Consider the following 15,186-nt stretch of genomic DNA (forward strand, 5'->3'; position numbering starts at 1 on the left):
ATTTTGTACCACAAAATGCACATTAGGCCATGCTAAGAGTATATACAGTTAAAATGAGAGAGACCTGAAATGGAAATTAAAGAAATGGAGTGGGGGGGACCTCCCTGGTGGTGCAGTGGTTAAGAATCCTCACTCCCAATGCAGGGGGCCCAGGTTTGATCCCTGGTCAGGGAACTAGATCCCACATGCATGCCTCAACTAAGAGTTCCACCTAATAAATAAATAAATAAAGATTAAAAAAGAAATGGAGAGGGGATGTATAGTCAAGTGGCAGAACATACTTTATTTTTGACAGGTTTTAGTTCTTTTTGACAGATCCATTTATTTTCTGTAGCACAGTCCTCGGAAAAAATTTGTGTCGTTGAGAGGCAAACACAACTGTTTTCTTCAGCATTACCAGTAATTTGTAATCTGTGGAGCAGAAGAAAAGCCTTTCTTTAGTGTTTGTGATTTTCTCACATAATTCTCCTCAACCAGCCAGTATGTTCTGTAAGTTTCAGGAAACAACAAGATGCTGGTTATTAAGCATGGAATAAGTACCCAGTCACAAATATAATGATATAAATTCTAATAGAAAGCTAATATAAACCTCTGGAACTTGCAAGCTCATCTTCACTGGAAAAGAATTGTTCTAAAAAGAAATGTCATAATGATACATACAAAGAAGCAGCTTTGGAAACTGGGAATTGAACCTCCTATTAACATGTCATATGAAAAGTTTCCTACCTTCACTGAGCCTCGATTTTCTTAAATATATAGGGTATATATATTTGGGGAGGCATTGAGATCATGTATATGAAAGTGTGATCATGCTTAACAAAGAATGTGTTCAGTAAATGTAATAAGTACGTAGATACTCAGGGTCTACAGAATTTGAATATATCAATAACCGGAAAAGGAGGCTCAGTACGTGTTGTATGTAGTAGGAGGTTCCCTTTTTTCCCATTCCAAACAGGTTGGTGAGTGTCTGCTACAATATATGTACTATTAGTTCCAAAGAAGCAGGAGTCTTGTGGCTCATTGCAGGTGGGGCATGAGTAGCAGTTAAACAGTGGGATGGCAAGAGAGAGCTGGGGTGCCAGGATAGGGTGTGTGCAAGACATTCACCTATTTGTCTCGAATAGAAAGTGAAGTGGTAGCAGTGGGCAGGGCTCCATCACAGTTTTTCTTTGTTCCTTTGTTCCATTTCTTCTTGGAGCCCCTCGGCCCTGAGAAGCCAACCTGATTCTCTCCTAGTGCCTGACACCCGAGTCAAATCAGAATTTCTCTTGACCAAGCTATTGCAAAGGTCCCCTGTATTTTATCTCTTCCACCCTTCTGGTCCTTTCTTCGATTTTCAAGATAACTTTTTTACCACTCATCTGGCCAAGTCCCCTTCCAAAAGGCCCTTGGTGACTTCCCAGGCCTTCTTTGACCAGATCTCTGCCTAGTTGTCTAACATTATCTCATTTAATCCCCAAAACAGTCCTGTGAAAAAAATCATTAACACCCTTTATGTTTTTCTTTATCTGAAAACCAAGGTAGAGAACTAAAATAAAAGCAGAGTCTAACTGATGCTCTTTCTACTATAATATGATACCTTCCAGGTTTACCTGATCACTATCTTAATCAAATCATCATTTTATCCTCAGAATAAAGTAGAGTGTTCAATCGAATTTAATCCATCATCTTTGCCTATATTTTTGCTCATAGACTCAGTTTTCCAGTTTTATTATAAACCTTAATAAAATAAACATAATGGCCCAATAAGAAGCACACACACACACAAACCAAAATTAACCTTTACTATGTACAAAAAAATAAAAATAAGTTAATATCAGAGTTGCACTTATGTGTAAATAAAATGTAGAAAAAATCCCTAGAAAAACAAAAAAATCAGAGTGTAGTTTTATTTACCAAAATATGTTTGCCTTTTCATACGTTTATTCTAGTTCAGAACACTTTATTTTTAAAATAATCTTCATTTTAAAGTACGGCATCTAAAAAAATATTTTAGAACACGTGTCAAACAATGTCAAAATGTGCTAATTAAACCAACATTTCTTTTAAGGTCTAATAATTTTCCACACAATAAATTATTACTATATTTTAGGTAAACTTGAACATGCTCCTGTGTCTTGAATTTTAACCTCTTGTTTTTTGAATGATAAAAAAATCCATTTTAACTGTAATTTATACAAATGTGAATAAAGCATTCACAGACTCAAAATATGTAACACAATATCATCTGTTCTGAAAAACTCATCAAAAGTTCTTTTCAGAAACTTGGTTGAATGTCTGCACACTTTCACTTTCTAGGGGAAAAAAATGTCCTGCCCTTCGTTGTACAAACAACGATGAAGTCCATTAAAAATTTATAATTTAACTGTGTAACATCAATCCTCCTATAACACCGATGGTTCACTTGACCATCTTACACAAGAAACTATGAGACAACCAAAAAAACGGCAAATAGCTCTCTGGTGGCTTATGCAGATTGACTACATCTCTTCAAACAACCCTCCTTTTACACCGCTGGTTAAAATAGGCTACAATACTTGTTACAATGTGAGTAATTTCTCTCAAATGTCTGGATACCCTACGCTGATATTTACTATATTTTTTCCTCTTGTATTCATCGTGCCAATGCTGGTTGTGACCCACTAAGGTATGTGGCCCCACAGTTTGAAAAACACTACTTAAACAACTCTTCGTGCCGATAGCTTCCAGCTAGAAATTTCTTGATTTTTAAACGTTGTTATTTTAAAAACTGTTTCGTGTGCCCCCGCCTAAAGGAGTTAGTCTATTCCTTGTCTCCTAAAACTCCATTGCAGGTAAAAATATATATTGTTGCAAAGGGTTGATGTCTTTTCATATGTGGAACTTTTCAACCAACTTCAGAATCATTCTTCTCAGACTATTCTGATCCTCCTGAACATTTCTAAACTAAATTAAAATAATAAATCTCAATCCTCAATAACAATGTTCCTATCTTGCCATGTAAACCTGATGTAAATTGAGTATTCAAATTAGCTTATCCAATACTCACATATTAGTATTTAAAAAGGATCCATTTATCCACTTCCAGTTCTTTGCTGATAATGTAAAATTTAATCCAATCCAAAATACCATTCCTCCTTTGTCTATCCGGTTTTGTATGAGTCTCTATAAATGAAAGAGAAGAAATGACTGAATATTGAATCTGTTTATCTATTACTGGTTTGCATTCTTCTACTCATCCTCTGAAACCCAGTTCAAGTATCACCTTCTCTCTGAAGCCTTTCCTAACTCCCCATCGGAGTTAATTATTCCTTATTTGTGATATTTCTGTCTGTATATTTATATATATCCAAATATTTGTATTTATATTGTTGTATTCATTAAATTATATTTATTTTGCTTAAATGTCCATTTAGTGTCTCAGATTGTGAGCTTCTTGAAGTCAAAATTAATACTTCCATCTGCATAGAACCCTCCAGGCTAAAGCACGAAGATCTTGATGTGGTTAGAAGCAAGGGCTAAGCCGTATTAAAGTATTTTACTTAATTATTTACCAATTCTTCCTGATCTTGAATAAGCAGCAGACTGGATTCTTTTGTGAAACAGTCGACTAGACTGTCATTCCAAGGTTTGTAAGTGTCATAAAAAAACAAGCATTTATCTCGGATTAGTTGCCAATTTGTTGGGCACTTTAACAGAACTGGTCTCTCTAAAGTAAGAAAGAGGAAGAAGAATAAATGTTATGTTTCTAACCTGCCCCCCACCCCACTAACACTAATCACACATGCACAAGTCATTATAAATTCAGGGAAGTCTTTGATCATCACAGTGAGAACAATTCATGAATTTAATATAACTTTGAGGGTTTTGAGACCTACTGTTCATTCTGGTACTAAGATTTGAAAATTAGTGATAAGTTAAAACACTGACAGACAGAATAACTTGTTCAAGTCCACACAAAGCAGATGCTGGTAGAGTCAACACTCTTTCTGAGATTCCTTAAATTCATTACAAGTGCTCTTTCCACTCCATGACGACAATATCAAACTTATCTAAAAAATGTCCACTTTAAACAACATGTAAAATGAAAAGCAAATAACAATTCATTTCCATAAGTTAATGGCAAATACCACGGAGAAAAATTATAAGAAAATTTCTAATTGCTGAATTATATGTTTGCCTATTAATGGGATCTATTGGATAGCATTTTCCAGAAGGATTTTTGTAGTTTCTTAAAATTTCTGTTCTGTACTAGTGTATATAATAAATGATCACATTCTGCTACAGTCACTCAACAATAGTGTCTTTATTAACACACACTACTTAGTACGTGAACAAGATCAATGTCTTAATGTTTAATACAATAAATATTAAATAATTCATTTTATGTTGTGTTCCATTAATTAACTTCAGATCAGAGTTAGCTGCTCGACATATTCATTAAAATCATCAAATATCCCACTTAAATGCATATTTTACTTTATAGCTTGGTTTTTGGCTATTAATTATTGAATATCCTAGCAGCAGTCTCTCATAAGGCAGTATTATCTGGTGGTTAAGATCGTAGGCTCTGAAGATAGACCACCGAAGTACAATTCCCAGTGCCACCACTTAGTACCTGTATGACCCTGGATGAGTTGCTTAACCTTTCCATACCTCAGTTTTGTCAAACATAAAATCAGAGCGATAATACTATCTTAACGTATGGGTTGTTATGAGCCTTAATTAAGATAATGCATGATACCTATCGAATTTTCGCCATTATTCTTAGGAAAGTCAAAGCCACAAAATATACCTGTTGTTTCCTTCCTGTTCTCTTGAGCATCCGTGCTGCTTTTTTCTGTTGATGAGTTTTGTCTCAAGAATATCACTAATAAATCAGGAGAAATCATTAAGAAGATTAATGCTGAATGGTGCCGTGAAATGGATATATATATCACTTCAGGAAATTTTTATCTCAACAAGCTTGAAATGAACAGAAGATAAGAGCAATAGCGTGTAGTAACAAAGGGTCTACTTAGAAGACAACATAAACAAACACATAGCAAGTGAACACACACAGACATTGAGTTACCGGCTTCTACTGTATAAGTAAGCTCCCAGGTGTTACTTGAACTCTTAAATTGCTTACACTCCTTGCCTCATGTTCCATCTTCAGAATAAGTATAATTGTGCCTACCCCATGGGAGAGATTGCCTAGGACAATCTGGAATTTAGTAGGCACTTAAGGAACTGTAAATAATTGGACATTTTTATTTTCTTTGTTATTGTCATGCTTTTATCATAATTGTGATTTTTTAAAAGTTCTTGGAGCACATGTGAAATCCCCCGTGAAGCCTATCGGAACAGTTAGGAAGGGAAATACGACAAAGGATGAAGTTTGCTTAGTAGGTACAGGCTGAGCACTGTTGGAGCACTGTTTTGTAACTGTTTTTGTTTCATGGGTCTTCCACTAAATTTGGGGTAGCCAAATGTTAACATACTTTAATATTCATGGTAAAGTAGAATAAGTAGAACAAGAAAAAAATGATCTTGCATTACTTACCAGAAACACTCAACCCCATCACAGTCAAGGCAAGAAGAATAATCCCAGCACAACCAAGTTTCAGAGCAAATTTGTGCCAAGGTGGACCCTGGCAAACATCTGAGACATTAAGAAAATACACTTGGTTAACTCAGTTGAGTTCATTTAATACAAAAAGCAGAGGTTGTTTGGATCACATAAGAAAGAGCTAGATTCAGGTTGGGGGTAGGGGCAGGAAAGGACATTTATCAGTCATCTTAAAGTAGGGTCCCACAAGATGGAATCTCAGATCCAACTGAGAGTTTGCTTATAGATAAAATAGAAATATTTATGCCTGTCTTGTGTACGAAGGATTGGTATAAGAATCAAATGAGATAGATGTGACGGTGTTTTGAAACATGCCAAATGCTATACAAAAATGAAACATATACCCTACTGTAGGAAGTAAGTCCAAGAATTTTGTCCAAAAAGGAAGGCCTTCATTCATTCAAGATATATTTGTTGAGGCTCTGTTTTATGCCAAACAACATGTTAGGTGCTGGTGATATAAGACAGTTCTATTCTTAGACGTGGATTCCTCTGCTTTACTGTTTTCTGGAACAATCATCTCCAATTTGGACCAAATGGGTGGAATTCAAGGAAGAGTATTTTATGAGCTTGCATGTTATTTTCAGTATTTCAATGAATATAACATAACATGAACCTGTGTCTACAACATTGCATAGTCTAAAAAATGTCAAATACCTTTGCTTTTCTCTGTATCATGTCAATAACAATGGACTGTATATCTCATGTTCATCAAAAGTTGTGATTGTATTAATTAAAGTGGGATCATAAATTAATCATAACCTTATCAATGGATTTCATAGGGAAAAATAATCAAAGAGGAACTTATTAATGTAAAAAATTCTTGGGAAACACTGAGCAACAGCTTCCAAAATTATATCAGCTCTGACAGGAATTATTCTGGTAATTTGTACTTCGGTTATTCTACTTGAAATTTTGCTTAGACAACTTCTATACCTGACTTAATTATAAGACCCCTTTTATTCCCATTTGGTTTATGTTATATACATTACAATTATAAATTATTTTCTAAATTGTATTATTAGAGCCAAGGGCCTTTACAAGTAAAGGTTTACTAATTTAACTATATCATTTATTTATGTTATCTATTCCTTTTTATATTTTTTCTAATATTCCTCAGTATAAAGGAATACATGCTTTGAGTCACTTGTTAAAAACTTTAGTATCAGATATGTTAAAGTGTTGTCTTTATTCTCATTAAATGTTCCAGAGTGACCCAGAAATCCATTTCTACTTTAGTTTTTTACACTCTCCCTGGCGATTAAGTTGTGAGACCCAGTTTTCAGACAACTACTCATGGTCTCTTCATTAGGACTCGGACATTCATAAAAGAGTTAGCTCTTTCTAAAATGTCACTGGGGAGATGGAATTTAAGATAACTAAATGTGGTAAAAGTTTATGGGAGGAAACAGATAATAGATTAGATTTCAGGTAGTGACACCTGGATTATCATCTGGAGGGGAGAGATAAGAGTAGACAATTAGAGGAGCTCCAAGGTCCTGGGTGTACATCTGAAAATGGGAGAACCAGACTGGAGAATATTGACCTAGAACTTCTAATGTGAGCTCGTGTGACACAGAGCAACTAAACTTAGTGAACCTAAGACTAGTCCTACGTGACGTTTCCTCACAGTTGTATATTACTATTCTACCATTTTTTCTTCCTCAGCCTTTCCTCCCTTGAAATTTTGAAAAATGGAGAAAGCTGCATATAGTCACTATTTTAACATTTATTACCGAAGGATAGCAGTGGTTAAGAGCAGAGGCTCTCAAATCTAGCAGATTTGTATTAGAGCATGTTACTTCGGGCAACGTAACCTTCATAAACTACAAATTTCTTCACCTGTGAAATGTAGACTAATACCTACTTCATGAGGTTTTGGAAAGGGTTATATGAAATAGTCCTTCTAGACATGGTGTCTGATACATAATAACCGCGCATCTAAACTTTAAAGAACTGAGTGGAGGGTTCTGTGTTGTTTTTCTGCTGCACTATATTAGAACTAATAACAACAATAGAGTTATTGTACCAATAGAGTTACAATAACAAGTTGAAGAGGCCAGGTAAACTTTAGTCATCTGGAAATACCCACATAAGGCTAGTTTTTTGTTTGGATATAAACAGTATGCCAAATCATCTCACTTCATTTCTCTAAACCTTTCCATGGCTTTCTCTCAAGCAGATCTAAGTCTGTACGTCTGTAGAACAGCCTACAAATCCCTATTCATTCTGGCTTCCCTTTATGTCTGTAACTTCATCTCCTGCTGTTTTCCATACAGACATGCTCTGTCATTTCACACGAACCTATGAGCTCCTCCTACAAGATGACAGGCATGTTCTCATCCCACAGATCTTGCACCTGCCCTGGTCCATCTTCTAAAAGGCTTTTCTCCCAGGAAGCATACCTTTGTCCCTCAGTTCTTTCAGGTCTTGACTCAAATGTCATCTTGTCAGGCAGGCTTCTATGATTATTCCATTTGATATCATACCCTCTCCAAAAGCTAACTCTCTATTCCATTTTTTAAAACATATTTTCTCTATTGCACTTAATATTATCTAACACATATATGTATACATATATATTCTTAGTTATTCATTTATTTGTAAGTCTTCCTAGTAGTATAATATAAACGCAATAAAGGAAAATATTTTTTCACTATTTTGTTCACTGTTGTATTCTCAGCACCTAGGGCATGCCTGACACAGGTGCTTATTTTTGGATGAATAAATAAACTCTAGAGGCATTTTTGCCAACACCTATCTACTTTTCTAAGAGACCAAATCCTGGGCCGTAAACCAGATTCGTCACAACTCACATCTCTCTCTGGTTTTCCTGACTGCTTTTGATATAATCACTATTCTACAGTTGCCATTTTGGCTAAACTGTTTAGCCAAAGAGCTTAGTGGTAGTTTCACAATAATTGTAATACCAGATCAATGTGTGGAGAAAGAATGTCACCTGCCATTTCAGTAAACAAAGGATGTTGTGACCATAAAGCCACCAGCCAGTGCAGCTGCCCCGGATAGTAAAACCTGAGGGGAATTCAGGAGGGAGAAAAACAGGATACTGGCCCTAGATAGTTAAGATGCATGTCAAAGGAATTATTTCAATAAGCCCAGACTTTGCATCTTCCCACATATAGAAAAGCACTAAAATCTTTAACTTGAGGTATCTGTTTTTGTGATTAGCCGTAAACTTTTGATGTTTGACTACATTTTTTTTTTTTTTTAAGCATAAGCTCCTGTATATCCCTGCTCCTCCCTTACCTCTTGGGGCCATTTCCTCAGAACTATCAGAGAGGCTGCCTTCTCAGCTATAGTCCTCTGTAAAGCCGCCAAATACATAATTCTCAACTTTTAAGTTAGGCATTTTTTTCAGTTGACAAGCGTTTTGTAGTCACACATTTTGTTCTGACTTTATTCTATGTTTTCTCAGATTTACTTTTAGAATGATATTTTGTGGAATAATGACTACACTTAGAATAGACAAATTATCTGGCCTCATTGATTTGGAATCACAGATAGTAGCTTTTGAGGAAAATCTCGCTGTCTTTCTCTATTTTCATTCTCCAATATCTTCCAACACCATCCTCCTTTCTCTCCACTTTTGCTAGATCTGAATAGGGAACAGAAAGTCTTTCTCTTTCCCATCAAAAAATAACCGTGGCTTGACAAATTCTCACTGTAGTTATCAAGATTCTCCAATTTCCTGTAACCCCCAAATGAAGGGTATCATGAAAGTATTTGATAACCCTAAGACTTTTCAATCTCCAATTTAGAACATTGATAACTTAATACTTTCAAATTATACCAAACCATCCTAAAAAGATACAACCCACTTGCCAAGCACACTATGGAATGAATATCAGGTTGGATAAAAATTGCAATATTATTGATGTTTAGTAAGTTTGGTTTGACTTCAGAATGTAATACTATGTCCTGATGATTTTATACATTTTTTTTCTGCTTAACTTGTAGTTTCTCTTTATCTATCCCCAGGCCATGGAATCCATCACCTATGACCTCACATTAGAATTCCCCATCTCTTTCACTCAGAATACTAACTCCTCTGACATACAGAAAATTGCCAACTTCAACAAATATGAAATAAGTGCATCAGTGATATTCTCCTGTGCCTTGTGGCTTAAATCCTTCTAAACTGTTATACTTTTCAATTTAAAAATCATCAGATTGTTATTATATTCAAGTTTTTGATCTTGAATATAATTTTCTTTCAGAACATTTTTTCCCCTTCCCTTTGAAGGGTGAAGGATGTTAATCATTGAGCCTACACTTTGTATTCTGAAAGGAATGCCACGGATGCAAATGCATTGGAACTTAATCACAGTATTTTACAGAGGGATTTGAAATAAGGTAGGTTACTATTACAGCAAGGTAGTAAAAAATCTCTAAAAATATTCATTTGTTAAAAAAAAACAAAAACAAAAACAACAAAAAAGGGACTTCTCTGGTGGCCCAGTGGTTAAGATTCTGTGCTTCCATTGCAGGGGGCACGGATTCGATCCCCAGTCAGGGAGCAAAGATCCCGCATCCCTCATGGTGTGGCAAAAAAGAAACAAATAAAAAAATCAAAATATTCCCTTGTTCATACATGTAAAATATTTCTTCAGGATCCTTTAGCCAAGGCTCAGTAATAGGAACTATATTCATTTTTCACAAAAGTATCTTGATAAAAAAGAAATCTATAAGGTATGTGTTTTTTTCCACATTTGTGATTACCTACAGACAGGCCATGCTGTATCTATTTAACATTAATATAGCTGCTGCTCATCTTCAAAGCCGTGATTTAAAGCTACAAATTTAAGAGAAAAATCTAACTATGGAAGATATACAAATGCCAAAAGGAAAATCAAAGCCACTTACTCTGAGGAAGAGATGGAGGTGATGAGCTTTCAAGGCCAGCATTCCTGGATACGTTTAAATCAGCATATATCACCTGTCTGTCCATTGCAAAGAGAAGAATGTGGCACTAAACTTGTGTAAAAGAAAAAACTACAGTTCTATGAGGCAAGAGAAGCAAAAGGAAGTGCTCAGCCTTGAAAAGCTTTATTGTCTTTCTTACCTACCCACACTTCTAGTGGTGGGTTTTCTCTATAAATTAGTGAGAAAATCCACTTACTGGCTGTCCAGTATACTTAGATTGTAATATCTACTTTGTTTAATTAATTGGCCTGTTTGACAGAATTCTGGGAAGGTTTGTTTGTTGTCTTTGTAACCATCCTCTTTGAGTACTTTTCTCAGTGCCAGGACCAGCGTGAGGGAAATGAAGCACTCTCATTTCCCTCCAAAAAAGTCAGGAATCAAGATAAACAATATTAAATGTAATGCTGTAAAAAGTAAACACTAATGCAAAAAAACTGCAGGGTGCCTTTCAAAAGCTCTAAAGTCTTCCTGAAATATTTGTGCTCTCCCCAAAAGAGGCAAAATGTGGAAAATGGAGTTGTAAATGTGGAAAAGGCTGCTGAATAATACAACAGAGAAAGCAAAGAGCTAAAGATCAAGACTACTGTTTGCTTAGAATAATGGTCTTAGTGCAATGAAGTTTAATTTCAAGTTATGAAGCATGACTGTGACCGCTAGGAATCCACAATGGCCATGTTAGAGACAATTGATTGAGGAAAAAGTGTTCCCTTCAACCAGAAGCTTGCAAAATTATGTGAGCTCCAAAAGTATAAACTGGCTAGAAATATAAACCAAAGAAGAACCTTCACTTGTCTATATGTAGTATGAAATATATTGATGGATCCTTTTCTTTGTTACAACTGTCTTCACAATGATCTTCTATCACAAAAGATCCTTACTATGAAATCATTATTGTATACATATAAAATAAATCCTTCATGAGAATTCACACCTGGAGAATTTTTCTCATTATGTTAACGCATTCATTGATCATCTAATTTCCTACATAACACTTTCTAAACACAACATATCAGAATTCAGAAATTTACTGTCACTATTATAGATAGATAATAGACAGAGAGATAGATACAGATTATACACACACACATACACACATGCATGGGATATATATGTTATTAAACTTTTCAGAGGGTAAATGATTATAAGCAACTGAGATTTAGAATGTGGCAATAGTAGCTATAATATTGAATAGCTCAAGGAGCAATAAAGATAGATTACTTTTAAATTTTATTTTATTTATTTATTTTTGGCTGCATTGGGTCTTCGTTGCTGCGTGGGCTTTCTCTAGTTGTGGCGAATGGGGGTTACTCTTCGTTGCGGTACACAGGCATCTCATTGCAGTGGCTTCTCTTGTGGTGGAGCACGGGCTCTAGACATGTGGGCTTCAGTAGTTGTGGAGCATGGGCTCAGTAGTTGTAGCTCACAGGCTCTAGAGCACAGGCTCAGTAGTTGTGGCACATGGGCTTAGTTGCTCCATGGCATGTGGGATCCTCCTGGACCAGGGCTTGAACCTGTGTCCCCTGCATTGGCAGGTGGATTCTTAACCACTGCACCACCAGGGAAGCCCCAATAAACATAGATTTTTGATAGATTTTTGATTTTGACTATGTCATCTATCTTGACATTGAGATTTGCTGAGTTAATAGTGGGAGTTTGAGTGGGTAGGAAAATAGAGTAAAATAAAAACAAAGTTAAATTTGAATGTGAGTAAGTACAATAGAGGCTAGATTATGGCTACGACATGGAGAAAGGAGTGATAAGAGAATAATTTGTGCAAGAAGGTGAAAATACAAAAGGCAACAATTGGTGATAGTAAAACAAGATAATCCACTCTAGACTTAGAAAATGGTGACTTTAGCAAGATGGCAGACTAGGAAGCTATGCCCTCTCTATCCCACAGAGACGCTGAGTTAACAACAGTATGTGGACAGAATACCTTTGTGAGAGCTCTAGAGACCAGTTGAAAAACTACAGCACCCAGGCCTTTGCAAAACCAAGAAGAGATTCCAACAAAAGGGGTAGGAATCCCAGCATTTGGTGTGGAGACACCAAGAAGAAACCTTGTATAGCAGGGATCCTCCTTTGAGATAAAAACAAGAGTGGACTGTATATCCAACATCCTGGATTGTCTGGTGGCTACTCAAGGGACTGGTTTCTGTCTTGCCTGACACAGAGTGCTTATGGGACCCGAAGAAGTTTGGAAGCTAGTGAAAGCTGAGGCAAGGAGATGCAGAGCTGCAGTTCTGCAGGCAGACATGGGGAAAGCAAGAGGTGAGAAAAGGTTTTGAGAAGTTCAGGAACCTCCAGCTGGGCTAACTGGTGAAAGGTCTTACTCTTCACAAAGGCTCTATACAAAGCCTAGGAGTGCCAAATCCCAGAAAAAAAAAACACAGACACACACACACACACACACGCACTCACCACACAGAAACATGGCTCAATCAAAAGAACAAACAAAAACTCCAAAAACTGAAACTGATTAAAAAAAAAAAAAAAAGTCAGATCTATGAGCTGCCTGACAAAGAATTTAAAGTAATTGGTGAGAACATAGACAACTTAATGAAGAGAATACTATGAATAATTGTATAACAACAAGTTGGCTAACCTAGAGGGAATGGATAAATCCCTAGAAATGTACTAAGACTGAATCATGAAGAAGCAGAAAATCTGAACAATTCAACAATGGGTAAGATTTAAATAGTATTAAAAAACCTCCTAACAAAGAAAAGCCCAGGACCAGACGAATTCATTGGAGAATTCAACTTAATATTTAAATAAAAATTAACACTAATTCGTCTGAAAATCTTCCAAAAATCTGAAGAGGATGGAACACTTCTAAGCTCTCTGAGACCAGCATTACCCTGATACCAAAGACAGGTAAAGACACTACAAGAAAAGAAGACTATAGACTAATATTCCTGATGAATATTAAAACAAAAATTTTCAGCAAAATACTAACAAACTGAATTCAACGGCACATTAGAAAGCTTATACATGATGACAAAGTGGATTTATTTCTGGAATAGATGACTGCTTAGCATAGGAAAATCACCAATGTAATACACCACATTAACAGAATGAAAGACAAAAACCACAAGATTATCTTAACTGATGGAGAAAAAACATTTGACAAAATTCCACACCCTTTCATGATAAAAACACTCAACAAACTAAGAATAGAAGGAAACTACCTCAACATAATAAAGGCCACTTATGAAAAGCCCACAGTTAACATCACAATCAATGGTAAAAAACGGAAAGCTTTTCCTCTAAGGTCAAGAACAAGACAAGGACGCCTGCTCTCACCACTTCTATTCAGCATAGTATTGGAAGTCCTAGTCAAACCAGTTAGACAAGAAAAAGAAATAAACATCTAAGTTGAAAAAAAAAAGAGAAGTAAAATTATCTCTGTTCAGAGAGGACATACTCTTATATGTAGAAAACTGTCAAGACTCCACACATGCAAAAAACTGTTAGACTAATAAATGAATTTGGCTAAGTTTCAGAATAAAAAGTCAATACACAGAAATCAGTTGCATTTTTATACACTAATTAATGATCTGGAAAGGAAATGAAATTAACTCATTTGCAATAGTATCAAAAAGAATAAAATACTTAGAAGAAAACTAATTAAGGAGGTTAAAGACTTGTACACAGAAAACTACAAAATATTGCTGAAAGAAATTAAAGAAGACATAGATTAATGAAGAGGCATCCCATGTTCATGGATTGAAAGACTTAATATTGTTAACATGTGCATACTAGAACTACCGTATGACCCAGCAATTGCACTCCTGGGTATATATATTAAAAAAAAATGAAAACACTAATTTGAAAAGATACATGCACCCCAGTGTTTATAGCATCATTAATTACAGTTGCCAAGATATGGAATTAACCTAAGTGTCCATCAGCAGATGAATGGATAAAGAAGATGTGGTGTATATATACAATGGAATACTACTCAGACATAAAAAGAATGAAATTTTGCCATTTGCAACAACATGAATGGACTTGGATGGTATTATGCTGACTGAAATAAGTCAGAGAAAGACAAATACTGTATGATATCACTTATAAGTGGAATCTAGAAAATACAATGAACTAGTGAATACAACAAAAAAGAAACAGACTCATAGAGAACAAACTAGTGGTTACCAGTAGGGAGAGGGAAGGCAAGAGGGGCAAGGTAGGGGTAGGGGATTAAGAGGTACAAACTACTGTGTAAAAAATAAATAAGCTACAATGATATATTGTACAACACAGGGAATATAGCCAGTATTTTATAACTATAAATGGAGTATAACCTTTAAAAATTGTGAATCATTGTGTTGTACACCTGAAACATATAAAATTTTATGTCAGCTATACCTCAATTTAAAAAAAAATGTGTATACTGTCCACAGTGATGTTCAACACAATCTCTATCAAAATCCCAATGGCATTTTTTTTCAGAAATAGAAAAAAAGTCATTCTAAAAGTCACATGGAATCTCTAGGGAACCTCGAATAAACAATTCTGTAAAAGAAGAACAAAGTTGGAGGACTCAACTTCCTGATTTCAAAACATATTACAAAGTGCCAGTAACCAAAACAGTGTAGTAGTGGCATAAAAACAGACAAATAAACCAATGAAATAGAATAAAGAGCCCA

At 35.5% G+C, this 15,186-nt stretch overlaps 1 protein-coding gene across 1 annotated transcript; it reads right to left on the bottom strand.

Annotated features, from left to right (window-relative positions):
* Window positions 1-263: 263 nt before the first annotated feature.
* Window positions 264-10,559, bottom strand: KLRB1 (killer cell lectin like receptor B1). The gene is made up of 6 exons (XM_068561028.1): window positions 10,475-10,559; window positions 5,525-5,623; window positions 4,775-4,849; window positions 3,534-3,688; window positions 3,029-3,144; window positions 264-411 (listed from the first exon to the last, which is right to left on the bottom strand). The coding sequence occupies exons 1-6, from the start codon at window positions 10,557-10,559 to the stop codon at window positions 264-266; spliced, it is 678 nt and encodes a 225-aa protein (XP_068417129.1).
* Window positions 10,560-15,186: the final 4,627 nt, after the last annotated feature.

Source organism: Eschrichtius robustus, chromosome 13 (assembly GCF_028021215.1).
Source record: "Eschrichtius robustus isolate mEscRob2 chromosome 13, mEscRob2.pri, whole genome shotgun sequence".
In the NCBI taxonomy this organism is placed as follows: domain Eukaryota; kingdom Metazoa; phylum Chordata; class Mammalia; order Artiodactyla; family Eschrichtiidae; genus Eschrichtius; species Eschrichtius robustus.

Bases quoted from the DNA above. Each gene is read 5' to 3' on its own strand.
- KLRB1 (XM_068561028.1), bottom strand. From the start codon at position 10,559: ATGGACAGACAGGTGATATATGCTGATTTAAACGTATCCAGGAATGCT. The intron at 4,850-5,524 runs GTAAGTAATGCA...CTGATTTATTAG, and splicing joins GATGGGGTTGAGTGTTTCTG to TGATATTCTTGAGACAAAAC. The intron at 3,689-4,774 runs GTATATTTTGTG...TTCTTACTTTAG, and splicing joins GAACAGGAAGGAAACAACAG to AGAGACCAGTTCTGTTAAAG.